General features: G+C 45.3%; 1 protein-coding gene across 2 annotated transcripts in view; it reads left to right on the forward strand.

Annotated features, from left to right (window-relative positions):
• The first annotated feature begins 1,996 nt into the window (after positions 1 to 1,996).
• SLC9A3R1 (SLC9A3 regulator 1) overlaps positions 1,997 to 23,754 on the forward strand; it is a 56,339-nt gene continuing 34,581 nt past the window's right edge. For both annotated transcript variants that reach the window (XM_044453616.1, XM_044453617.1), the window contains exon 1: positions 1,997 to 2,682. In XM_044453616.1, the coding sequence (XP_044309551.1) occupies positions 2,212 to 2,682 (471 nt within the window). In that variant the 5' untranslated portion in view covers positions 1,997 to 2,211. The remainder of the gene's footprint in view (positions 2,683 to 23,754) is intronic.

Raw genomic sequence — 23,754 nt, forward strand, 5'->3', positions numbered from 1 at the left:
GTCCCAGGCTGGTACTCTAACCACTCTACTTCAAAGGTACCAGATGTCTTCCTGGGAATTTATTTTGTAGCACTCGACAAGTTGCAAAACAAATACAGCATGTAGTAACTCTAGGGTCCACTTCCTGTGGCTTGTGCTAAAAAGTGGTTTGTTTCAATCTGTGCTGCAATCTAGCCTACGGTGATGACATGATGCTGGGTAAGGCGGCTTGGTGCAAAGGCGTACTAGGCTCCTGTACCTTTAATAACTATTTTATTTATTTAAAATATTTATATGCCGTCCTAATCGCAAAAAAGCCTCAGGACAGCTTACAAAGTAATAGCATAAATAAAATTCCTGACCCACACTGGCTGCAATTAAAAGCAGAAAAACAATATTAAAATTTATTAAAATACTGCTGGAATAAAAAGGTCTTAACCTGGCACCGAAAAACAAATAACGACGGCGCCAGGCGGACCTCTCTGGGGAGCACATTACATAGATTGGGCGCCACCGCAGAGAAGGCCCTCCTCCGGGTACTCACCCTCCTAATATCTTTCACGGAGGGTTCCCGGAGAAGGGCCTCTGCTGCCGATCTCAAGGGGCGGGATCTCAACTATGCAAATGAGAATTTTGCCAGGTGCACAGAATGAGTATATCTGCCACAAGCCCTTTAGAGAGTCTGCAGATTCTGCCTCTTAATGGTGCTAGTCCAAAATGCACCTGCAGAATTAGCATGGCTCATACAGTAATAACAGCTCCGCACCCCTGTGCTAGGAGGTTGCTCTTTCAGCAACACTTCCTGTGCAGTGACTGCCTGTAGGTATGATGTGCAACTTGGCTTCTCAAGAAAGCAGTCCCCGTAATTCCTCTATCCAGTCTTCACAGATATGAGAAGACGCCACCTTCCCTTTGCATGCCAGGCTAATAAGAGCTGATTTATGCATCAATTAAACAGAACACTTTTGTCAACACAATTACTTCCCACTTAAACTCCATGTTAAACAGGAATGTTCTGACAAGAATCCAGGCTGCAACCCACACCTATCCTGAATATTTTGAAAATCTGGGTCAACCCAGGATATTGTGACCAGTTTTGTGATATGCACAAAAGCATCCTCAAAATGCACTGGAAAGAGGTGATGGGGCAGAATGGAGCCACTGCTGATGGGTGAGAATTAACATACTAGCAACAACGTGGGAGAAGCAATGCCTCTTTCTTTGTACATTAAATGTTTTGGTGCACACCCAAGATACAGTATCCATGTCTGCAAACAGCTGCATCCACCAAGGAGTTAAGATTGGCAAATTTGATGGCAGCCTCGGATTTACCCTGCATGATGGGTGAAAGGACCTTAGGCACGCATATTCTGGGGGCTGGAAACACAAAGCACCCCACACAGCACCCCTGCTCGTTCCTAGTGTGACAAAATTTGCCGCCCCCATTTGCTTAAGACCACTGAACCAGCCCACTGAGTGAGCAGTTTGCAGGAACCTATAAGCCAAGCCTAAGTGGGCCACGAAGGTCAAAGTTATTAAAAAGCCAGGCGTGGCCTTGCGAGGGGTTACAAATGAACGCCCCCTGATGGATCCTGCCCTTGCTGGTACAAGAACTTCTGCCTCCTCCAAGTCTGAGCTGAAACCGCACACCTTCCACAAAGATGTACGTGATGTTTCGCCCATTCACGGCAGCCCAGTTTTGCTCCAGATTTAATCCCACAGCTAGTCCTGAAAGAAAGCCTACCCTTTGCTCCCTCGTACCATCCCGACTTCCTCATGTAGGTGAGAGAAACTTTCTGGAATGCTCAGGAAAGCCAATGCAAAGCGAGGGGCGGGGCTTCGTGGTTTGTCTATTCCCGATCCCAGTTCACTCTTTCCCCTGAAGAGGGCGGGTTCATTGCGGCCAAGCTCCTCCCCCTGCAGAACCTCATTGGTCTAATTTTATTCTTGGCCAATTATGCCCGTCCCCTTGATAAAGTGTCGGTGACAGAAGCTAGAACGCTCAGATACCGAGTAAAGCTGCGATTGGCGGAGCTGCGGCTGGTTGATACATTCGTAATCGGCATTCTGCGCCCTCAGATTATTTCGGGCCCGCCCGCGAGCACCTGCTGTGCAATACCGTGTAGCCGGAGACCTCCCGGACCGCCCCGGCACTCGGCAGCGTTTCAGTAAGTCCAAACTCTTTAACTGCGGTTGAGCTTCTTGGGACATTTGATCAGTCGAAGGCAGAATATGGACAACGGGGGAGGGAGCGAGCAGCAGCTCTTGCCGCGGCTGTGCTGCCCGGAGAAAGGACCGAACGGCTACGGCTTCCACCTGCATGGAGAGAAAGGCAAAGCAGGCCAGTTCATTCGCTTAGTGGAGCCCGATTCCCCGGCGGAGAAGTCCGGGCTGCGGGCTGGGGACCGACTGGTGGAAGTGAACGGTGAGAACGTGGAGAAGGAAAGTCACCAGCAGGTAGTGAACCGCATCCGAAGCGCGGCAAATTCGGTGCGTTTGCTGGTGGTGGACCCCGAGACCGACGAGCGGCTGCAGAAACTGGGTATTGCGTGCTGCGAAGAACTCATTCGCGGGCTGCCGGAGGAGATATCCGAGGGGAAGAGCGATGCCCGAAAAGTGCAGGAGGATACTCCGCGGGACCTGAAGGAGGAGGAAGAGAGGAGCAAAGCCGATACGGAGCTGAAGAACCACGCTGACCAACGGGTAAAGGGAAAAAAATCTAGGTCAATCCTGGGAAAGCAAGAGATTGCGAAAGCTCCGGGGGGTCAGGAAGGGAGGGGGTGGGTCGGCGGAAGAAGCAGACGCGGAGAGGACGTGGGATAGCTGAAGCGCCTGCAGCCTTTGCTAGGAATAATAAAGCAAGGGGAGGTCGAGCTGCCTGTTGAACAACGGCGTGGCAGTGCAGGCAGAAATTCAACAGGCGAAACCAGTGGCAACAAACTTCGCTTGGCGGGAGGGGGGACTCCTCTCGTAGCACGCGAAGTTGTCTGCCACGACAGGGAGAAGCAGAGGAGGCGGCGCACCGCCTGAATTTCTTCCCGCTGCGCCGCTCTGGCGGGGTGGGGGTGGGGTGGCGGATGAGCGGCAGCGCCGGCGTGACGCAGGGACCTGGCCTCGGACAAACGGCGACAACAGCGGCAGTCAAAGTCTGTTGTGCAGCGCTAAGCACAGCTGGCATGGAAGAAACGAGAACTTCTTAATGTGCTTGCAGTCTGGGTTTCCTTGTGGATCAATCTGAAATAAGGAACACTTTTCCTGTTCCTGTCCCCCACCCCGTGAATGGCTTTCTCTGGGGTGACTCAGTTAGCATTTCCCTGATGAAAAGCTTCGCGCTTTCTCTCTCTGTTTTTCGCTCGCTGACATTAAGAAATGTGACCTCCTCTTGGAGGTCGCTTCCGCTGTGTGTGTGAGAGAGAGAGAGAGCGAAAGTCAGCCAGAGCGCGCGAGCTGAATGCAAGCTCTGCTGGCGCCCACATGAACGGGGAGTGCCGCCTTGTCCCGGCTTGCAAAGAGAAGCAGGAATAGGGATGTCGCTCCGTTAAAAATCCGGAAGGGCTGCACGCTATGGGATAGTCGGCCCCCTGCTAGGGGCCCTAAATCAGAAGGGTTCTGGTAGCATTCCGTGGGAAGGAACCTGGTAGCTCCTGCACTCCGGGGTCGGAGGGCTGTCGTAGACTCCTGGTGTTCCTTTAAGGGGCAGTACCAAGTGTGTGTGTGGGAGGGGAGGGGTGTTATCGCCTAGTTTCTCCTTGTTCTATTCCCGCGTTAGATCACCAAAGCGGAAAGGACTTTCTAAGCATTTGGTATTTCCCTACTTGCTCACGTTTGTTTTTCTGGTATTCAGCTGAAAATGTTAATTTGCACATTTCCTGTGGCTAATGCTGCAGGGATGGCTGTATCCATAGTAACATCCCACCTCTATCTTCTTAGAGCAACTTAAATACTTGTAGGACTTCTCAGTAGACTAAATCTTGACTCCAACGGAGGCTTCCTTCAAACTCCCTCTTCACTCCTGAAATCCTCCTAGAGGAGTTTGTGTACTTCCTTGTACTTAATTTTCCCATCCTGTTGTATAACACATTCCTGTGCATGTTTACTCAGAAGTAATACCCACTGAATTCAAAGGTGTGTACTCCTAGGTAAGTGAGCACAGGATTGTAGCCTGTGCAACATAGCTTGTATTGCTATGTATGTTTAGACAGAAAAATGGCCTACAACTCCCAACATTCCCCACCTGTTACTTAGAAAAATGGAAAAAGTAATAATAAAGCTTCATACTTGTTCATAACAGTACAAATTAAAGATTCGAAGGCAGCAACCCTGAACACACTTGCAAGAGAGTAAGCCCCATTGAACACAGTGGAATTGTATAAACAGGATTGTGAGGCTTTGCGCTTTTATATGTTAATACACTTATGGATCTACTTTAGGCCCAAAGATTCATGTAAGAGCAACACAACATAAAAAATTAGAAATGGAATAAGACCATAAGGTGGAAATAAATCGTCCAATGCCAAGCTGAATACATTGTTATAGCTTGTTTAAAGCAAGGGTAAAAATGAGAGTGAATTGGCTCTCCTTAGAAAGGGCATTCAGCAGGCTGCTGCAGAAAGACTTTGCTGTGTGCACCTGCCAACCTAAGCCAGTCTTGGTGGTGGCACACAAGAGCGCCTTTGAAAAGGATTGTAAATTATGGGCAAGCTTACACAGGAGGCCTTTTGGATATCCTGACCCCTAAATGTGAAGTTAATATCTGACTTCTTGCAACAGATAAACAGGAGGAGGAAAGAAAAGGAATATGTAGGAACGGTGGGCCTGTCAGAGGGAAACTCTTGCTTTTTTGTTTGATTTTCATAATTCTTTTAAGAAGTTTTCATCTGACTTGGTTGAGGAGATACTTAACTACTTCTGTAAGCAAACTTTTTTTAACCACACTTCGTGACTTCCTATGTCAGCGCTTCACTTCTGAAATGCAGTTTCTGTAAATCCCACAAACATTGCATGTCTGTTTGGAGAGAGAGAGTGAGTGAGTGAAAGCTCCGCTCTATGAGCAAGCCTTGTGAATGGTCTGGGAGCAGCAGTATAATTGAAGCAAGTAGGTATGGACCTCATCAAAAACTTGGGTGGGAAGCTTTATGGGTAGAAATTGTGTGTGTGTGTGTGTGTAAGTCTATATGGAAAAAACCTGTCTATGCCAAAATACATACTTCCAATTCTGCCTTTTAGTATGCACCATCCTCACCATTGGAGGCATGTAGAGCCTAGAAATGTACTTATGAAGAACAGTTAAAGGTAGAAGCAATCAAGAGAGAATTGCTGATGAAATCATCAGTTCAATTGTAGTTTAGGTCAGCAGTCATTCCCTTGTATATTCCAAGCTCAACCCTAGTACTAGAAACAGCTTCTGTGGCTAAGCCTGGCTGGAATGAAATTGATGGATGAAAATCGGAGGAGAATTTTTCTTTTCGGCCATAGCTGCTCTGGAACAGAACGGTTGCATGATCTTCCTGCAGTGAATTCTATGGGTTGGATCTCCAAGATTCTGGAAGTGGGGAAGCTGGTAGGAAAGTTGGCTTCCTCGAGCCCTGGGATATTTGAGGACCATGCACACTGCTGCACATTGATAGAATTTGATTTATAGCTGTGTAAGCACCTGACTACAGAATTTGCCTAGAAACATTTGACATTACTTTACACATGCTCATTCAGAGCATGTAGGCAAGGCCAACCTTGTCAAGGCTTTGCCAGGTGTATGTGCTTCCAGGTGGCACATGTTGCTGATACGAGACTGGCCTGGCCTCTGTTTGACATACTGTGAAATGTAGGGCCAGCCCTAAGATAGAGCAGAGTGATGCAATTTGTTTTAGCAACATTGTGTTGTTTATTGGTAACGGAATGCAAGAACCTGTGGTTGGTGGTTCAGCAAGCCTGTATAAAGAAGCCTTCTCCACTCTGGTATCCTGCAGAAGTCTTGGAGTCCAGCTCCCTTCACCCCCAGCCAAGCGGTCATGTTCTGGAATACTGGGAGTTGTATTTCAGTGTATCTAGGGGGCAGCAAGTTGGGGAAGCCTGTTTAAAGTGCTGCCCCAGAGTTGGGGGATTCACCACTTGACAACAGTATGTTTTTTACCTACATTGTTCAAATGTCTACAGATCTTGAGGAGTGGGCTTATCGTTAACTGAGGTGGTCCCAGTCTTCTAACATGAGATGCAGCAAGTCATCTATGCCTCCTTGGGCAATTAAAGACATCACAACTGGTTTAGCTATAGAATCCTGATGTTAAAAGAATTGGCAGATCATCTGTCCCCCAGCTTGCCCTGTGCAAGTGTTCATCTTATCCGTGTAAAGCATCCTTGGCAGTTGCAAGCCCCATTTCCTGTAGATCTCTGAGAAGGGATCTTACATCACTTCCTTTTATTGCTATTGTAGCTAAGAGCCTGGGATCATCCCATGAAACTGGTTGGTGGGAGAGCAAGAACAAATGAAAGGAAGGCCAGGACACAGTTTAACTATGGAATTCTGCTACTGCAGCCATGTATTGACAGCCAGCATTTGCACGGTTTTAAAAGGGGACTTGGACAACTTCGTGGAAGAGAAGGCTATCCGTGGCTATTAGTCATTATTGCTGCATGTTGCCCTCAGGATCAGAGGTGGTATGCTGAGATATTCCAGTTGCTGGGAACCTGTTGCACTCATGTCCTGGATGTGCATTTCCCATGGACAGCTGGTCTGCCACTGTGTGAACAGAATGCTGGCTTACACTGACCCTTGGTCTGATCCAGCATGGTTTGCCTTACGCTTTTTTTAATGGTCACCATACCATGTTTGTCATTGAAATCTACAGGTGCTTATTCTTAATGAGTGATTATCTGGTTCCTTTGCACTATCCTTATTATTGCATTACATTTCTATACTGCCCGTAGCAGAAGCTGTCTGAGGGGTTCGCAACGTTTAAGTCACCCATCCAGATTACAACCAGGCCCAACCTTGCTTAGCTTCCAAGGTTAGGCAGGACCAGACAGTTCAGACTATATATTGCCCTTCACTTAGTAAAGGGGGCCTTCTCCTGCTTCTGAGTGGGACTGTTGTCCCATAAGCTCTGGGTAAGTAGAAGTGGAGGAGGCATCACAGGCATACTTGGTGTGGCTTTAAAAAGCCACTGTTATGATTTTTGATGCTGTTTAGCTCTACTAATAAGAGCAATGATCCTGATGGCCTCTTCTCCACGAATTCATCTAAACCATGCTAATGGTCATATGATCTTGTTGCAATGAACTCTAGAAATGTCTGTTCTACGCTATATCTTTCTGCTTGTTTGGATAACTTTTTAAGGCTGGAACGATGGGTTAACTTGGCAAATGCAAGTTCCCAGACCTGTTTTGTGCTAAGGTGTAATGCAAATGTCAGGTGCAAGATGGAATTTGCCAGGAAAAAAAGCAGATGTTTGCACTTAATCTTCCCCAAGCCACCTTGTTTTTTTCTGCAGAAGTAGACCCTCTCATTGGAACTTATTTCTAGACTCTTGAGACTAACTGGAGAGGAAAAAGGGTGAAAAATCTCCTTGGAGGGAGACTTTGCTGAGAAGACTGTTGAATGGGGCAAGAGTGAAACTTTTTTCTTCTCTTACTGATTCTTCTTTGGCAACACTCCGCTGCCCACAAAGTCATGTTATGAAGCAAACATGTTGCACAGAAACCCATGTTTGCTTTGTAAACAGGTAGTTTTACCTTATGCCACATTGTTCTTGGGAGAGTTCTTGCTTCCTGGAGTGCTTGCCTAAAATGCTTGCTTCCTCCAGTGCTTGCCTTCCCAAAAAATGCAGAATGAGAAGTTGTGCTTGGAACTGGATGCAAGGCTGACTATAATTAAGCAGACATCACTGGCTGCTAATGAGTCATGCACACATTCTGAAGCAGGGCTGGGGAAACTGTGGCTCTCCGAATGTTGTTGAATGAGAAGTCACATCATCCCTGTGGGCTGGTGGGAATCTGATTCTGCCCAGCAATATCCAAAGGGCTACGGGCTCTGCCCCGTCCTTAACCATAAACAGCCAATCAGAATCCAGGAACAAGTATTGTTCAAATTACGTTAGAAAAGGGGTCACATTCTTAGCAGCAATACATTTAATGATGATTATACAGCAACAAGGCCAGTTGTGTGTACTTGTAAATATCTGCATTCTTCTGTGTTTTGATTGTATCCCAAAAGGCTGCTGGCAAAGTTAAATTTTATCCCTTTGTTGCCAGTCTAATAAATTATCATTGCATTTGCCACTTGGTAATTGGAAGCTAACCGGCAAGGAACACTTAGAGATAGTTCACTGAAGCACCCCAGTAAAATCCTCCAAAGACTAATCACAGCAAGTCACAAGTTTTGGGGGGTATTCTTTGTTTTTAATGAGGATACAAAAGTCTGACTGAGCTGACAAATATGTATATGCTGCTGATAGCGTCAGTGGTTCATCTCGAAGTTTTCTGTAGCTTCCAAAACTTCTTTGGCGCTTCATGGATGATCCCGCTGTTTGTACATGCTCTTTTCCTTTTCCCTGCATGCACACACCACTTACTACCTCTCTTCTGATTTAGTGGTTTAGCCTAGTTTGTCTGGTTCTAATGTCATGGCAAACTGATATCCCACTAAATTGGAAGGCCTCAAGGAAAGCATAAGTGTAGCACTTGTTCATCCCTTTCTAAGGGATTTAGATATCCTGGCCAACATGAATTAGTTTGGTGCTACTTCCAAACAGGCTTTCTGTATAGCCTCAAGTGCCTGATCCTGCCTAATCTTGGAAGCTAAGCAGCATCAGACTGGGTTGAAATCGGGATGAGTGACTTGAGTCCTGCACTGAGCAGGCAGTTGGACCTGATGGCCTGCTAGGCCCCTTCCAACTGTACGGTTCTGCAGTAGGTGAAGACAACAATTTAGACACTGCGTACTATCCAGCCCTGGGATTGTTCAAAATGCCCTTGCAAGGCGGTCTCATGAGGCAGCTTTGCTTTGCAGAAGTGCTGTTCGTACTTGGCAACGTTCCTGTGCCCCGCAAGGTGTCTTTGGCTTACATTTCTCATCATCCCTCATTGTTGATTAATGCTGGCTAGAGGTGGTGGACGTCGTAGGCCAAAGGTGGGGCACAGGTTGCCCACCCAGGCTGTGTAGGGATTCTGCGATAGCTAAACAATTCTGGACTACAGGACAGGCATGTGCCATCTTAGGTCTCTAGCATGGAACAACATTTGTTACTGCTGTTTACATGAGCAAATATGTATTTATAAAGCTTAGCATCTATTTGCAAAAGAGACCTGGAAGAAAGAATTTCTGGAAACCACTGACCTTAGTGGTGAGGACTCTATTTAAAATAGATTGTATTATTTGCATAACCACCCTGAGAGGTTTGGCCATTGGGCAGTATGTAAATTAATTAAATAAGCTTACATATTTAAGCTTAGATATGCATGTAAGTAATCAATGCAAACTTCCAATCTGTTTCTCCTCTTTTACCATAGCTTTGCCCAAGGTGAAGGGAGTGGTTAGATAAGCATGTGCAGGGTCAGTGCAAATATTAGGCAGAGCAAGGCAGAGGTACCAAGGGGCAGAGTGGCAGGAAGCTGGAAAACAGCTTTGTATGCCACACAACCTGCCAAGTGGCCTGCAAGCTAGCCTGCTGCCCTTGGTTGGAGTGGAACACTTACATTGCTCAAGTTAACGCAAGACCCAGTGACCCAGCCCAGTTGGCTTCTGTGTGAGGAATCATGGGAAAGCCATTTGGACTGTTCCCTCAGGCAGCAGAGCATCTTGGGCAGGCCCAGTTTGAAAGCACTTCTGAAAGGAATGATCTGCGATTATTCAGATTTTTACCTTAAGGAAACAATATTTCCTTAAGTACCCATGTTGGTTGAGCATTGGAACTGAAGGTTTGTTTTTGGGGAGAGAAAATATGTGTTGACGTTGGTGTTGAGAAAATGATATTCACTATTCCCTTATTACAAATCGATAATTTGAACTCCACTTTTAAGCATTCTTTGGCATTAAATTCTAGGTGACTTGATAAGGATTTTCCCTCTGTTCTGTTCCATGGCTCCTATAGGCTTCTGCTACCTGAACCTGCCCCCAAAAGATCTGAGTAACGGAAAGCTTTCCCCATATTTTACTTAAACTGGCTCAAATTTAAAGCAACACCATGTGACCAGAATTGCTTGCCTGTGTCACAGCCAGCTTCACATTTTAATTAGGGGTTCTTGGGGGTTGTGTTCTGTAGTATCCATAGTATAACAGCAACTGGTGCCAGGGTTCCATAATTGTGGGAGGCCCTAATCAAATTGGGAAGCCAGCCAGGTGGGCAAGCAATTTCAGACCTGCCCAGCATCGTACTGAAAGTGAGTCTCTGGAGTAGCCCTTCAGAAGAGAGACCTGTGGCTTTATCTTGGCTTGGTGGTTGTAAGGATGATCTGGTAATAGGAAGAAAACTGGATCAATAGAAGATTTAAAGCACTCCTATTAACATACCCTGGAATAGGGGAGGACATCTACCTTGATTCTGGGCTTTATAATAACCTTGATCTTAATGTATTTCTGCTAAATGATCCTTGTGACAAATCTATGAACTACATTATTTACCTAAAATGTTTCTTCCGGCACCCTCCCCAATTCTGGAGCTCCAACCATTGTGCTGTGCCTTTTGAAATGCTAATCTCTTGTCCTGCTTTCCTATAAAAGCTGTCCCTGGTATCTCCAGGTGGTGGTTGCTGATACTTTTGACAGCTGCTGCTCAGCATCTGAAGCAAGCACTTTGTTCAAACGTTTGCATTAATTAATCAATGGAAACAGTGCGCTTATCTCCAATGTCCCGGATGTCAGCCTGCACACACTGGATAAAAGATGGGAATATTTGTGTTAGTTTAATACTCTAGTTTTATTTTTTTTAATTTGTATATTTTAGTTCCAGAAAAGCAGGGCAACCAATCTCGTGGAGCTATTTGAGTTGCTCTGAATTTATCAAGCAAGAAAGGGTGTAGCAGAAAATAAGGTAGAAATCAAATGAACAAATTAAGGAAAATCTTGTCCAAGAGAAGGCCCTGTGCATCTTCGGGGGATCTCATGCTGATTTCATAGAAGCCTACCTGGTCTTTCCTGAGAGAAAAGAGAAATTACAACCTGTCTCTTTTAGCTTGCATTACAAAATCAGCAACTCTGATCCTTTGCATATTTATTTGGAAACAAATGCCACTGACAGCTCCAGTAAGGCTTATTTCCTACATGGATACGAGTTGCTCACAGACTAGGCTGGCAGTCCTAACAACTCTGGATGGAGTGCAACTGAACTTCCATTAATGATCTAATTTGTATTGATTGTAGTTATATGTGCATTTTACAGCAGAAGGATCATGGCAACATATGCTTCCTTGCTATCTCCTATGAAGTAGGTTAAGCTGAGATAGCAAGAAAGTGACTTTTCTAACCACTAAGCTGGTTTTCCATCTAGAGAATTTACTCCCATAATTTGCATCTATCCAGTGATTAGCTTAATGCTTACATTAAGCAGAACTGGTGGTCTGTATCATAACTGCCTGCAGTGATGCAGTTAGGTAATTCTAGACTCAGTGGTATTACCTACCCTCTTAGAAATTGTGTTCCTTGATTGACTTCAGGATGTGATAAGCCAGTGCTGCAGTGTTGTTAAGTGGGTGGTGGGCTTCCATCTCATAGTCCTACCTGATGGTAGTATTTTTCTCCTACTGCACGGGGCCAGCAGAAGCACTTGGCCCCCTTCCAGCCAGTTTCAGAGGGCAGGCCCAGAATGGCAGTACACATAGTCACAGACCCGCCCCCCCCCGAATTATACTGTTGAAATGAAGAAAGATCGGGGGAACCAATAATGGATTTTTGTGTGGAAGGACTATGGGGTGCTATTCACTAAAGCAAAAGTAATTTCCTGGGCTCCAACTTCTTAATATTAAGTGTATTTTCTTCTGAACCAGTCTGTGGTTGGTGAATCTTGGGGTTCTAGCAGAAGATATAGTAGATCTGCAAGCCTGAAGTTTGCCCATTTCTGCTTCATGGCAGGGATAGAAGAGGCAATGGACTTTGCTGCCATTGCTGAGCCATCACTTCTTCCTCTCTTCTGCTTATGACTGTACATTTTTCTGTTAATCGTTCTCCTTATTGGACTTTAGCCTACAACATGGATGGTGCCTTCCCTTTGGCCATCCTGACCTCTCTCTCAGAAGTGGCAGGCACAGTCCGTGAAAGCACTCTTCAGCTGTTAGGAAGGCTATCCTCGTGCTGGTAGCAGCTTTTGATCAGCTAGGGGAGCGATTGTCCTGGTAGACATGAAAGGGCCCTTTTACTTAAAGGCTAATAAATGTGGAGTACTGGTTAGAGTGTTGGACTAGGACCAGGGAGCTCCAGGTTCAAATATCTGCTCAGCCATGAAAGTCACTGGGCGCTCAAAGGCCAGTCGCTGTCTTTCAGCTCAGCCTGCCTCCTGGTGCTTTTAAACATAAAATGGGTATAGGGAAGGGCGGACAATATATATATGCCTGCCTTTTCCAGGTAGGTTGGGCCACAACTCCTACCATCCCCCGTCTAGAGATGATGGGGTTTCTTGCGCAGCATAACTGGAAGGTGGGCAAGGCTCGTGTATCCCATACCAAACTCTTTGAAAGACAGGCAGATTAAAAAAGGAATAAAATATAGGGGAGGTCTTCAGTTTCAAGCTACCCTGTGAATAATTTATTGATCAGGTGGGATGTAAAAATCTATTAAATTACATGGCGCTGCACCACATGCTTTACTTAGTGTAGGCAATTTTACCCTTGAATTGTGATTGTAAACGGTATCGCCTTCAGTGATAGAGCCGGGTTAGTTTTCTTTGAAAAGGCAGCATCTGCCTTAGCTGTCTCATTTCTGTTTGGCACATTCTTACTGGGTGTAGCTGCCCTGTGTTGTGGCAGCAGAATTTGAAAGATCAGAGAAGGCTGAAGTGTGAGAAAGTTCCCTACAGGCTCCTCTAGTGATTTGCTTTATATTAACAGTAGCTAGGGATGGATATTACTCCATTGCAAAATGCAAAAGAAATAGTTAAGACCAGGTGACACCCATGCTGTGCTCACACCTTTAGTACCTAGCAGTCCATGTGTCGTCAGCCATTGTAATTCTGATTATAAGCATTTAGCAAACATAAGGCCATGGCTATTGTAAGGCTAAAGAGGAGGAGATGAGAGGTAAATGAGGTGGAGAGAAAGGAGTAAGTACTGGAAGGTCATCCTTCACCCACTTCTTGCCACTTCCTGTTCAGTAGCAGGGGCACTGATCCATTTTCTGCTGCTTGCTTTTATTGCCCCCCTCAGTTCCTGACTCTTGTAGGAATCAGGAGGTATCAAACCATTTAGTAGGGAAGGGTGTGTTGCCCTTGAGGACCCCCTACCCCCCAACAAAGACCCAGATGATGTCAGTCGGCAGGCCAAACAGAACTAAGTAACTGAGCTAGCTTCAGGCCCCCAAGGGAAGCAGTGCTTCAGCAGGGGAATGAGACTTGCCTGAGGTCCAGCTGTCCCGGTGGGCTATATTTGGTCCACCTGCCAAGGGTTCCCCATCCCTGTTACAGAGGTGTAAAGGTCTTAAGGCAGATCATGAATTTAGCCTGTGACTTTCCCAGATGTCAGTGAAAGAGTATAAGGACCGTGGACAAATATATATTATTCTGGTCAAAGCTGCATGTCAGGAGATCTAGCAATATTGTACATAGAGGAAAGGTTGGCAATTATCCAGGTGCTAGGTGAATTTCTGCGTGTGCTTTTACAGCTCTATTGCCCAAGATCCTCTGCTGTGACTTCCCATATTAAGGGAGATTATCTTAATTCAAGATAACCTTATCAGGCATGTGTGGGTTATCTTGTCCTTGTCTTTGTCCACACCTTTTCTTAATGGGAGGAATCCTCAACCAGTATGACTCAGGTGCAGATACGTCTCTTGGGAAGATGTGGGTGGAAGGTATCCAACAGAAGGCTCCATGTATGATTGGCAGGGGTGTTATAGAAATAAAGAAGCAGTATGACTGAACTTGTACAAACTTCTCTCACTAGGCTATCTCTTGAGTAAGCTGTTAATCATTCCACAGCAATTGGTGGAGCTCATATGTTATTTTCTTGTCACATTCCTGAGAGGATGGGGCATTTTTTTCATGCAGGATGATGGGGGTGGGGAGGGCTTCATTCCTGCAGTGCTCCATGGAAGCCCCCAGGGTGGAAATTCTCCAGTTATGCCTACCTACCACATTGATTGGAGACTTCTTGCTTCTTTTGGTATCTTGTGCCGCAGAGCAGAATCTTTCCCACCAGTGTCCAGAACAGGCACAGAAGGAAGGAGAAGCTCAGAGAAATGGCCCAAGACTTCAATCCTAGCTACCTCTGTGGGAGTAAATGAACCCGGTTGCACTCCCCTTTGGGTGAACATGCACAGAACTGAGCTAGACCTTACCCACCCTGTGACCCTGCACTGACCAAAAACACCACACTGGCTGTGGCTTCCCGCCTTCCTGCCGTCATAGAATCTGAAGAAAGGGCCTTAAGAGGGAACTGCCAAGTATTGCTTCATGTTGGAGTGCAGCTGCTTTTGACTAATGGAAATGATTTACAGCAGAGGTCACGCAGGGAATAGGGCCAGGTTGCCTCCCAGGGAGCAGGAGAGAGGGCGATGATGCCAGAGATGCATCTTCCTTTCCTGACAGGGAGAGGCACCGAGGGCCCCTCCTCTCTGAAGAGAGAGAGGAGATAGCAGCCGGGTTTGTCCACCTCTCTGAGAAGAGGGAGTCAGAGAATGGTGGACTGTAGAAACCACCGTCTTCTACTTTTGGGGAGCAAAGCAGGCTCAGCTGGGGTCTTGAGGAACTTACCTTGCAAGCACCAACTAGCACAGGGGTCCTCAAACTTTTAAACCAGGGGGCCAGTTGAAAGGTGCCAGGCATGGGCCGGAAAGGTGGTGCCGGCAGGGGGCGGGGGCGGCGCGTGCGGGCACGCGGTGAGGCCAGGTAGGGGTGGGCATGCACCGCGAGGCAGGCACACAAGGCAGCGAGTGAGCAAACTGCTGCCTCCCTGCGCATGGGGCGAGGTGGGTGGCAGCGGTGGGCAGGCGCACATGTGGGTGGGGGTGTGCATGTGGCGGATCCAAATGGGCATGGCAGGCTGGATCTGGCCCCCGGGCCGTAGTTTGAGGACCCATGGACTAGTATATACCCTTTCCACCTTCTTCCAGTTAAGTTTGCCAGTTAGGGCTGTTCTTAACCAGCTCAGGCATCGGTCAAAGCTGTGGCTTTATTTTATTTATGTATTCTATTCATTCAGGCATTCTAAAGGCAAATGAAGTTGTGGCTTCTTGATCCGGATCTGAGTTCTCTGTGAAGTGTTAAATATACATACTATTAAATGACAAGGCATTGTTTCCTCAGCATTGCCAGCTCAAATTGCATGTTTCCTTGCAGCGTGAACTGGCGATGCCAATAAAGCTGTGGTGCCCCAAGCCAGCCCTGAGCTCATGCCCTCAGTTCCTGTTCTTCCGACGTACAGGAAGGACTTCTCTTTTCGGCTACGAGTCCAGGCCCAGATTGTGTCATTTTTGGCAACCCCAAAGGGACTCACTCTCTTTGTATGCTTTCCAGCCCCTCCTCTCTCTGTCGATGGGAGAGCGGTACTAGTAGCACATGGAAGCTTGTGGCCTCCCTTCTCATGTGAGCCATGCAGCTTCGTACCTTGCTTGTGCTGCAACCAAATTGTGTGCAAAATGTAGACTTAACTCTTTGAATTTCAAAAATGAAATAGCATTTTGGATTGTAAATGCTAATTAACTGGGGGAAGCGGCTGCAGCAAATTGCATGCTTTAGTCTGAATGATGCCTCAGATGTGAGGAATTGCCATAAGGCTTCATTAGAGAGATGCTTCCCCTTTTGCCGCCCTTACTTATTTTTATGCCTTGCGTTTCTTTACTGCCCAATAAGCAAAGCTCTCTGGGCAGTTCACAACAGTTCAACCTGTAAAATGCAGCAATTTGGCAAACCTTTTAAAGGTTTAAAACGGTAAAAAAACAAAAATCCCAGCAAGCATAATTACAAGCAGCAGCACATACATATCTAAAAATACAATAGCTTTAAAAGGATAAAAACAGAAAAAATTAAAAGCCTGGGCGGGAGTAAAAGGGGCCTCTCCTGCTGCTGAAAAGAGCACAACATAGCACAAGCCTGGCAGACCCTTCTTGACAGAGCTTTCCACAACTGGGGTGCCACAACTAAAGACCCACCTCCCTTCACTTTGGCATGTGAATGCAACACAGGACTAGTGGAAGCCCTGGCGCGGCTCCATTCTCTTGACGCACCTTTTTCCTGTGGGCCTCCTTTCCAACCTCAATTACAATTGACCATCACACTGGGATTCTTGTAAGCAGAATCAGATTTAAGAAAAATTGCTTCATTTCCCTCCCTGCCCCCCCTCTCTGTGAGACTTCCCCACATGCGCCTCATTCCAGTTATCTCCCATTTGTGGTCAAGTAAAGGATCAATCTCAAGTCTGAGCGTGAGATTTCTGAAGCCTCTTGTAAGATTGAGGAGGATTCGTACCGCTGGAAGATTTAGGATAATGCTGCAATCTTTGGGTGTAGATTAGGGCTGCAATGAATTTCATAATTCTATTGGGGGAACTATGTATAGCTTTCATTTTCAGCTTTGGCTGCAATGGAGTTTAGGAAAGTTCCTGCTTTCTGCAGTGCAGAATTTCCCCTCTTGAAAAGCCCTGACTCTTGTTTGCAAAACTGGCCTACATACTTTGGCCATATCTCTACAAGGCTTCTGACGGTCAAAATCTTGCCCTGCTCATCTTCCCCTTTGGTTTGTCATGCCTGCTTGTTGCTGAAATTTTGCAGAAGTCATCCAATTTTGACCTTGGATATAAAAGACCCCCAAAATCAAAATAAGTTAATTATTTGGATGAAGTATGTGAAGAAGATATCTCTGCAGTGTCCGCCAGTGGTTTTATCCAAAATAAGTCCTAGATCCATTGGACTGATGTTGGATTGACTGAAATGAATGGGAGTTAAGTTAGACTAATATCGGCTACAACCCAAAGACGACAGGCACACGTGACAGATGGACTCTTACCTGGCACCCTTCAGATTGGTTGGACTATAATCTCCATCTTTGGTAGTGGCCACCATGTTGGCTCCCAGATGATGGAACTTACAGCCTAACACACCTGGAAGGCCTTCAGTTGTGGAAGGCAGATGTGCCTATGGTCAACTCTTGTAACTAATGATCTTATCTCTCAGAGTTTGCTTGTCTGTGAATTTAACTTGCGAATTCACTGACTCTTGCAAAGATCCCTGCTGTAGATGTATGGTCTGTTCTGCTTATCGGAACACCTTTGGAAGCACTGCTGTCGACACAATCCTGGAGTTTTACACTGAAGCTTAAGATCAGCTGTTCTGAAAGCCAGCTTGGCACGTTAAGCCACACCACTTGAATCAGGGCATTTATCAGCTGATTGAATGCCTTTGCCAGTTGCTTGCCTGGAGTGTGAAACTTTTTCTGCTCAGGCTTAAAGTCCACTATTCTATTGGAGTTAATGATGAGCCATTGGGTCCTGTTCACCGGGATGGAATATTCACATGAGTCAGAGTCCTATTTACTTTATTGGGTTGGACTTGGGCTTTATTTGCTGAACAAGCTTGAAGCATTTTTTTTTCCTGCCAGTGTGTTGGGTCAGTGACTGGTAGCTTGATCAGCTGGGCTGCTGAGGGGTTTGGAGGCAGAAGGTGCATATTTCAGCTCTTGTGGGCTGTGGATGTCTCCCCTCTCCTCACTTGACAAGCCAGATGTGCTGTTGCCTTGCTTTAATGTTTCATGAATCTCTTGATTTCAGTATATATTCTGTTTGATAATCTAAAATAAAATGCTAGAATGCATCAATAAAAATACACAGAAAAGGGGAAAAAGGAAAAAAAACTATTAAAATCTTGTGCCCCCCCCCCCAGGACTTTGGCTATATAAATAATTATCCAATTCCTGCTCCTTCTCTACTACTACTTCTATATTTCCCTTCTTTCGAGACTTCCCCCTTCCACCCAAAATTACATAAAATCATCTGTGGGTTTGATACCCTTCCCTTTTATTAAGATTTCTGTTTTGTTTTGTTTCGTTTTTTTAATGAAAGCATGCTTATTTGGGGGGGTTGGGAAGTAAAAATTATTTCCCTTTAGAGGTGCCTCAGCTCTCATCTTCCTGCACAGGAAAGCTATTTATTTATTTATTTCCTCCCATAAGGTCTGGCGGTACTGCCACATTTCTGCACCAATGTGGTGATTGCCCTGTGTGTGACTGGATCTTCCAGAGATGCAGTGGAATTATCAGATATGTTCAATTACCGTGCCAAAAAGCAGACACCTGCCTCTGTGGATTAGGCATTTTAAAATGTGTGATTTAATTACACATTTAAAAGTTGGGAATTATTGGGCTTTCATCTTGTCATATATCTTCCTGTGACCTGGCCAGCCGAATGGAACAGATCTGCACCTTAATGGGATGAGTTGGGTACAAGTGATTAACTGTATTGTGACAGGGGACAAAAAAACGAGGAGCATGTTTGCAATATTGAGTGTGCAAGTCACACTCAGGTCTCTTGTTCCAAGAGTGATTCCCCACCACCACCCAGATTTAATCCCTTTCTGCTAAGGGAGGACAAGCCTCTGTGTACCACTAAATCAGTTATTGGTCTTATTATGGCTTAAAAGTTGCCTTGTCCACAGCTACTGAAATGTCAGTATAAGGTAGAACCAATATCCAAAAGATGAGACTTGGTTTCAAAGATGCTAGGAGATCCTTGGAAGCAGGAGCCGATCTAAATGCTATGCTTTTGACCCAGCTCGGAATAGGTTGTTCAGCTTGCAGATATATGGGTTTGGTGAGCTGCTAGAGAAGCTGATATGGCCACAAAGTGTATTTCTATATTTTTCATAGCATTACTTCACGGATACTCTGTTCCATAAATTTGGGAGCATGGCCTTAACTTCTCAAAATCTTACGGGATTAAAACACACAAATATATATATATATTTTATATATTTCAGGCTTGCTAGGATGAATTCTAAACAACATTTTCTAGAAATGTTACCCCCTAAATATGTCTAAGTGTATAAATTTTTCTAAAAGCAAGGCTAGGCTGTGATGACCAAAAGCTAAATGCCATAGCTTTATTAAGCTAACCAGAAATTAATAAAAAAGTGCAAGAGTTCAAGCTCATTCAACTTTCAGGACATTAACCAAAAAGCAAACTCCGGCTGTGGGGAATGGGAAGACAGCGTGTGCCTAGTGGTTGGAGTTGTGGTGTCCGTGTAGTGACCACCTTGAGATGGAATGGTGCAGAAGTGTCCGAAGACAGTCAAAGAAAGCTCCGACAGGTGGAGTGGCAGTTTCCAGGTTCACCTGCAGTGGCTATCGCTGCCCCTGCGCTTCTTGTGAGGGTTTGAGTTTGTTGTGGGGAGGGGGGGAGGAAATCAAAATTTTTGAAAATGTAAATGATAGGTCTCTATCTTAGTTGAAACGGAGGCTGGGTTCCAGTGACGACGGGGGAAAGAAGCTGTGGTATCTTCTCTTTAGCCTTGTGTGGGATTAAGAGTGTGCCAGATGTGGACCACACAATTTGTGTTAATTACCATTGTGGTGCATGGCTTGCCATGTCCAAACCCAGTCAGGTACATTGTAGTGTTTGGCTTCCAAAGCACCCTAGAAACCTACAGCAAGTCCATAGGGCTTCCCTGCCATGCATCTCACTGGTTTTGGATGGCATGGAGAGCCACATGTGAAGCCACAGTGGCTGGCTTTCCCAGTGAAAGTCCAAACCTAGCCAAAGGCTCCTTGTTCCACTCCTCTAGTGCATATCTTCATGTCATGTGAATGTGTGCCTTATACAGGATTTATTGCCCATTAATTATCAACCATTAACTAATAAGCAAAAACTTTAAAGTGTGCTCTTGACCTTGAATACTAAGTGTTACATTCCAGCACTCTTCAGATAAACGTTGACATCAAATATTACATTTTATAATTTTAAATAACCCATGTCCTTGAGTGATGGGCTTTGTCTCAATCTCCTCCTTAGATATTATGTAAACCATATAAAAGAGAGCCAGGGTGGTGTAGTGGTTAAGAGCGTGGGACTGGGACTCAGGCGATCCGGGTTCGAGTCCCCGCTCGGCCATGGAGCCAACTGGGTGACTTTGGGCCAGTCACAGACTCTCAGCCCAACCTACCTCACAGGGTTGTTGTTGTGGGAATAAGATGGAGGAGGAGAATGATGTAAGCTGCCTTGAGCCCTTTGTAGGAAAAAGGCAGGATATAAATCGCAATATATATTGCCAACTCATCTTTAAGATCAGTTACTACCCAGAATTCATCGTAGACCAGCTTGTGTCGTTAATGCTATTTTTTACTTAAGTCAAATCTCCAAATTCTTAATTTTGTATCATTAACCATTTTCAGTTGTTGTTCACTTGGTATTTTATAAGAAGGCACCTGTGTTGCTTTGATGGAGAGAAGTTAGCTTTTCCCAGCAATTCCAATACAACTTGTCCTTTTAGAGTTTGTGTCAATTCGTCCTTGAGCAGCTACTGCTTTCTTTACGTGACCTAACTGGGTGTCCTGTCAGGATCACAGGTTTAGGTGAAACTTTTCTGTTTATGCTTTTTATGGTGCAGGAGACCTTGCTTCAAAATAACATTTCTAGTTTATTATGTTCACACCCTCTTTTTGCAGGTAGTGGAGATTTTGTGTGCTCATTGTGTGTTGTATCTTTCTCACTTTTGAAAATATATGCATGGATTGCACAAATATAAAACCTGAAATATGTAATTACATCTTGACTAAAGATAGGTGGTGTTTGCCAAGAAACGGAAATACCAGGTAGTTACATCTTGATTTGTTCTGTGGATAAAATGGAAGGTTAATGAATCCTAAAACCAGGGATTGGTTTCGGGGCCATAAAAGCACGGAGCTTGGGTTCCTTCTCCAAACAAATCAACCTGCGGTTATCTTAAGCTTTATTCCAGTTCAGCTGCATAACTTAAGGGGACAGGAAGGAGTTGGTTTGTTGCTGCTGCTGTTAAACAATTGGGAGTCAGAAGTCCTCCTACAAATCATCCAGAGGTCTGCTAGTCATTCAGCTCTGTTTAGATAGGGTTGTGTGAATGACTTTTTAGTTGGCTCTCCGCATAGGCAGAGCTGCTCAGCTTGATCCACAACTTGAAAATAAGGGCTGCAGTCTTGTATTGTGTTGATCCATAATCAGAGCTTATCAGACGCAAAGATGACAACCACTGGACAATCCAGTGTTTCTTTGCGAGATGGAAAGTTAATGTCAACGGTGTGTGGTTAGTAGATGTCAATTGTGGCGATAAATAAAGCAAACATGACCTGTGCATTATATAATGTTTGATCTCAAATCAAATGTTTCCCTAGAGTGTTTCCTTTTACATAGGCTTAGATTTGAATTGTGTGTGTGTGTGTGTCGATCTGGTGTCCCCAGCGTGATACCTATGGACACCCTCCTCAGTGCTCACCATGTTCTCTGACTCTCTAGGTATTTATTCATGTGAGAATATTTTAAAATGGAACTGGGAAGTAGACATGTTGCAAAGCACAGTTTCGGCCCCGGTGCCACCTTATTTCGCAGAATGCCTCCATTCAAGCCTCAAGCGTTCTTGGAAAATGAAAATAGTAAGTGGCTCCTACCCAGTGCTTTGTTTTGCAGTGAGCTCAGCTTCTGGAGCAGGTTAGATAGGCAGGGAGTGATGGAAAGTGCTTTGCTTGTGGTCCATGTGTGAGTGTGTATTTTTCTGTGTGTGTGATTCTTGTTTTTCTGCAGTGTGTTTGTCTGGTGTGTGTTTTTTAAATTAAGTTTTTAAATTGGGGTGTCTTGTCTAAGCTGATGCACACACAAACCTCACTTTAGCCTTGTACTTTTAATCTCACCAGTTTGCCTTTTGGGAAATTGATGTTCTGTGACTGGCTGCACAGCTAGTTTGGGGCGTAGTGGTCCAAAAAGGTCAGGGACGGCTGGTACAGATTGTATTCTGCAGAGCAGCTTTCCCCAGCCTGGCATCCTCCAGGTATGTTGGACTTACAGCTACCACTGCGGTTGGTCAGCGTTGTAGTCTAACATCTGGAGGACGTCAGGTTCAGAAAGGACAGCTGCTGAGGCTCTTAAACTCAGTGTTAAGAGAGGTGTAGGGTTAAACCTTTTTCTACCAAATGCTGCTTGCATGTTAAACCACTTTTAGAAAGAATAGCATTGATTATAATGAATGTCTTTTAAATCAGGCGATCAAATAATAATTTTCATTAAACATGCTTTAAAGATCACTGTTCTCAGCCCCAAAAGGCATGCTGATGACCTACAGCTAAGTATTCCAGGGCTTCCTGATGAGGCCTGTTTTATTAAGTAACTTCAAAGAAACCATGCCTGGGACGCTGTGGTGCTTCCTGGTGAAACCCTTAAAGAATTTACCTTGCTTTGATTTCATTTTAGCTGGACTGCATAATCTTCCCACTTTGGTAATTTGCCTGGCCTTCAAAGAAGTCGCACAGTTCCAGGTTAGTGTGTGTTTCACACCTTTGATAAAGGGCCTGCTAAAAATCAGCACAAGGTGGGGCCTTTGGAAGGGAGCAAAGGGAGTTGGTTGTAAGCAGGAAAAAAGATCCCTGCTGCCTCCCCCCTTCAGAATAGATAGCTCATTTGCATAACAAATGCCTAGCTGGCTTTCTGGTGACTCAGCAAAGCCGGAGAGCACAGCTGTTGCCCCATTAGAAGGGGGCCTTAGAAGGAGGCTTCATTCGGGGCCAACCAGCTATTCCCTTTTTCATGCAAATGCATTGGAGACAGAGAACCTTTTCATTTCCTCTGCTTGAAACATTTTGGGGAGTGAGCTGATCTTTCTGTGGCCAGCTCTCAGTTTCCACAGTGCTTTCTGCAATGGGCTGTTGGTCAATTCCTAAGCACGTCTTTCTCATGGTAACATCCTGAGTGCACAGTCCCGGCTCACCCTGAGGCATCCTGACCTGAAGCTTCCTCACCTGCACAGCTCTACTGACCTCTTCACCTTTACCAGCCAGCCAACTTCCTGAGCCCCTTAATCTTTCCTCTTAGCATTTAAATGGCATCTCTGTTTGGTTTGCAGTTGATGAGTTTCCACTGTGGGTGGAGTAGCTGGGGACAAGCAGAGATGAGACTGTGTTTACTGCTGCTCTCCCCCCTCCACCTTTGTAAACCAGGAGCTGTGAGGAAGTTGAAATAGTTATTTTAGACTTCTTAAGGCTCCTAGCCAGCTCCACCTGGGATTAAAGAGTACCTGCCGCCAGGGTGCTGGAAAATGCTTGCATGGGAGACACAGGAATCTTGACCCGCTCTGTGAGATACTGAGCCAGTGCAAGAGCTTGGTGTAAAAGGACTGTCTTTCTTGTACGTTCTCCGCACAGAGCAGATTTGGGCTCGTTCTTTGGATCTTTCCCAAGGACGTATTAGGTGTGATGGTTTAGAAGCCATGCTTTCAAATTTTATTTAAATTGAAGCTGGGCATTTATATTGCAAAAAACACATTTTGTATTGAAAATAACTCTTGGAAGTTTGAATATCGGCATAATTAGCATGCTTTGTGCTTGTGTATGTATTTTTAAATTTCAGACTATCCTCCTGTGTAGAGACCCTGCTCTTTGTAGGGGAAAGTCACAGTTTAAGGGCTTCATT

This window comes from Varanus komodoensis, unplaced genomic scaffold, assembly GCF_004798865.1.
Source record: "Varanus komodoensis strain SLA01 unplaced genomic scaffold, ASM479886v1 scaffold7_1, whole genome shotgun sequence".
NCBI lineage: Eukaryota > Metazoa > Chordata > Lepidosauria > Squamata > Varanidae > Varanus > Varanus komodoensis.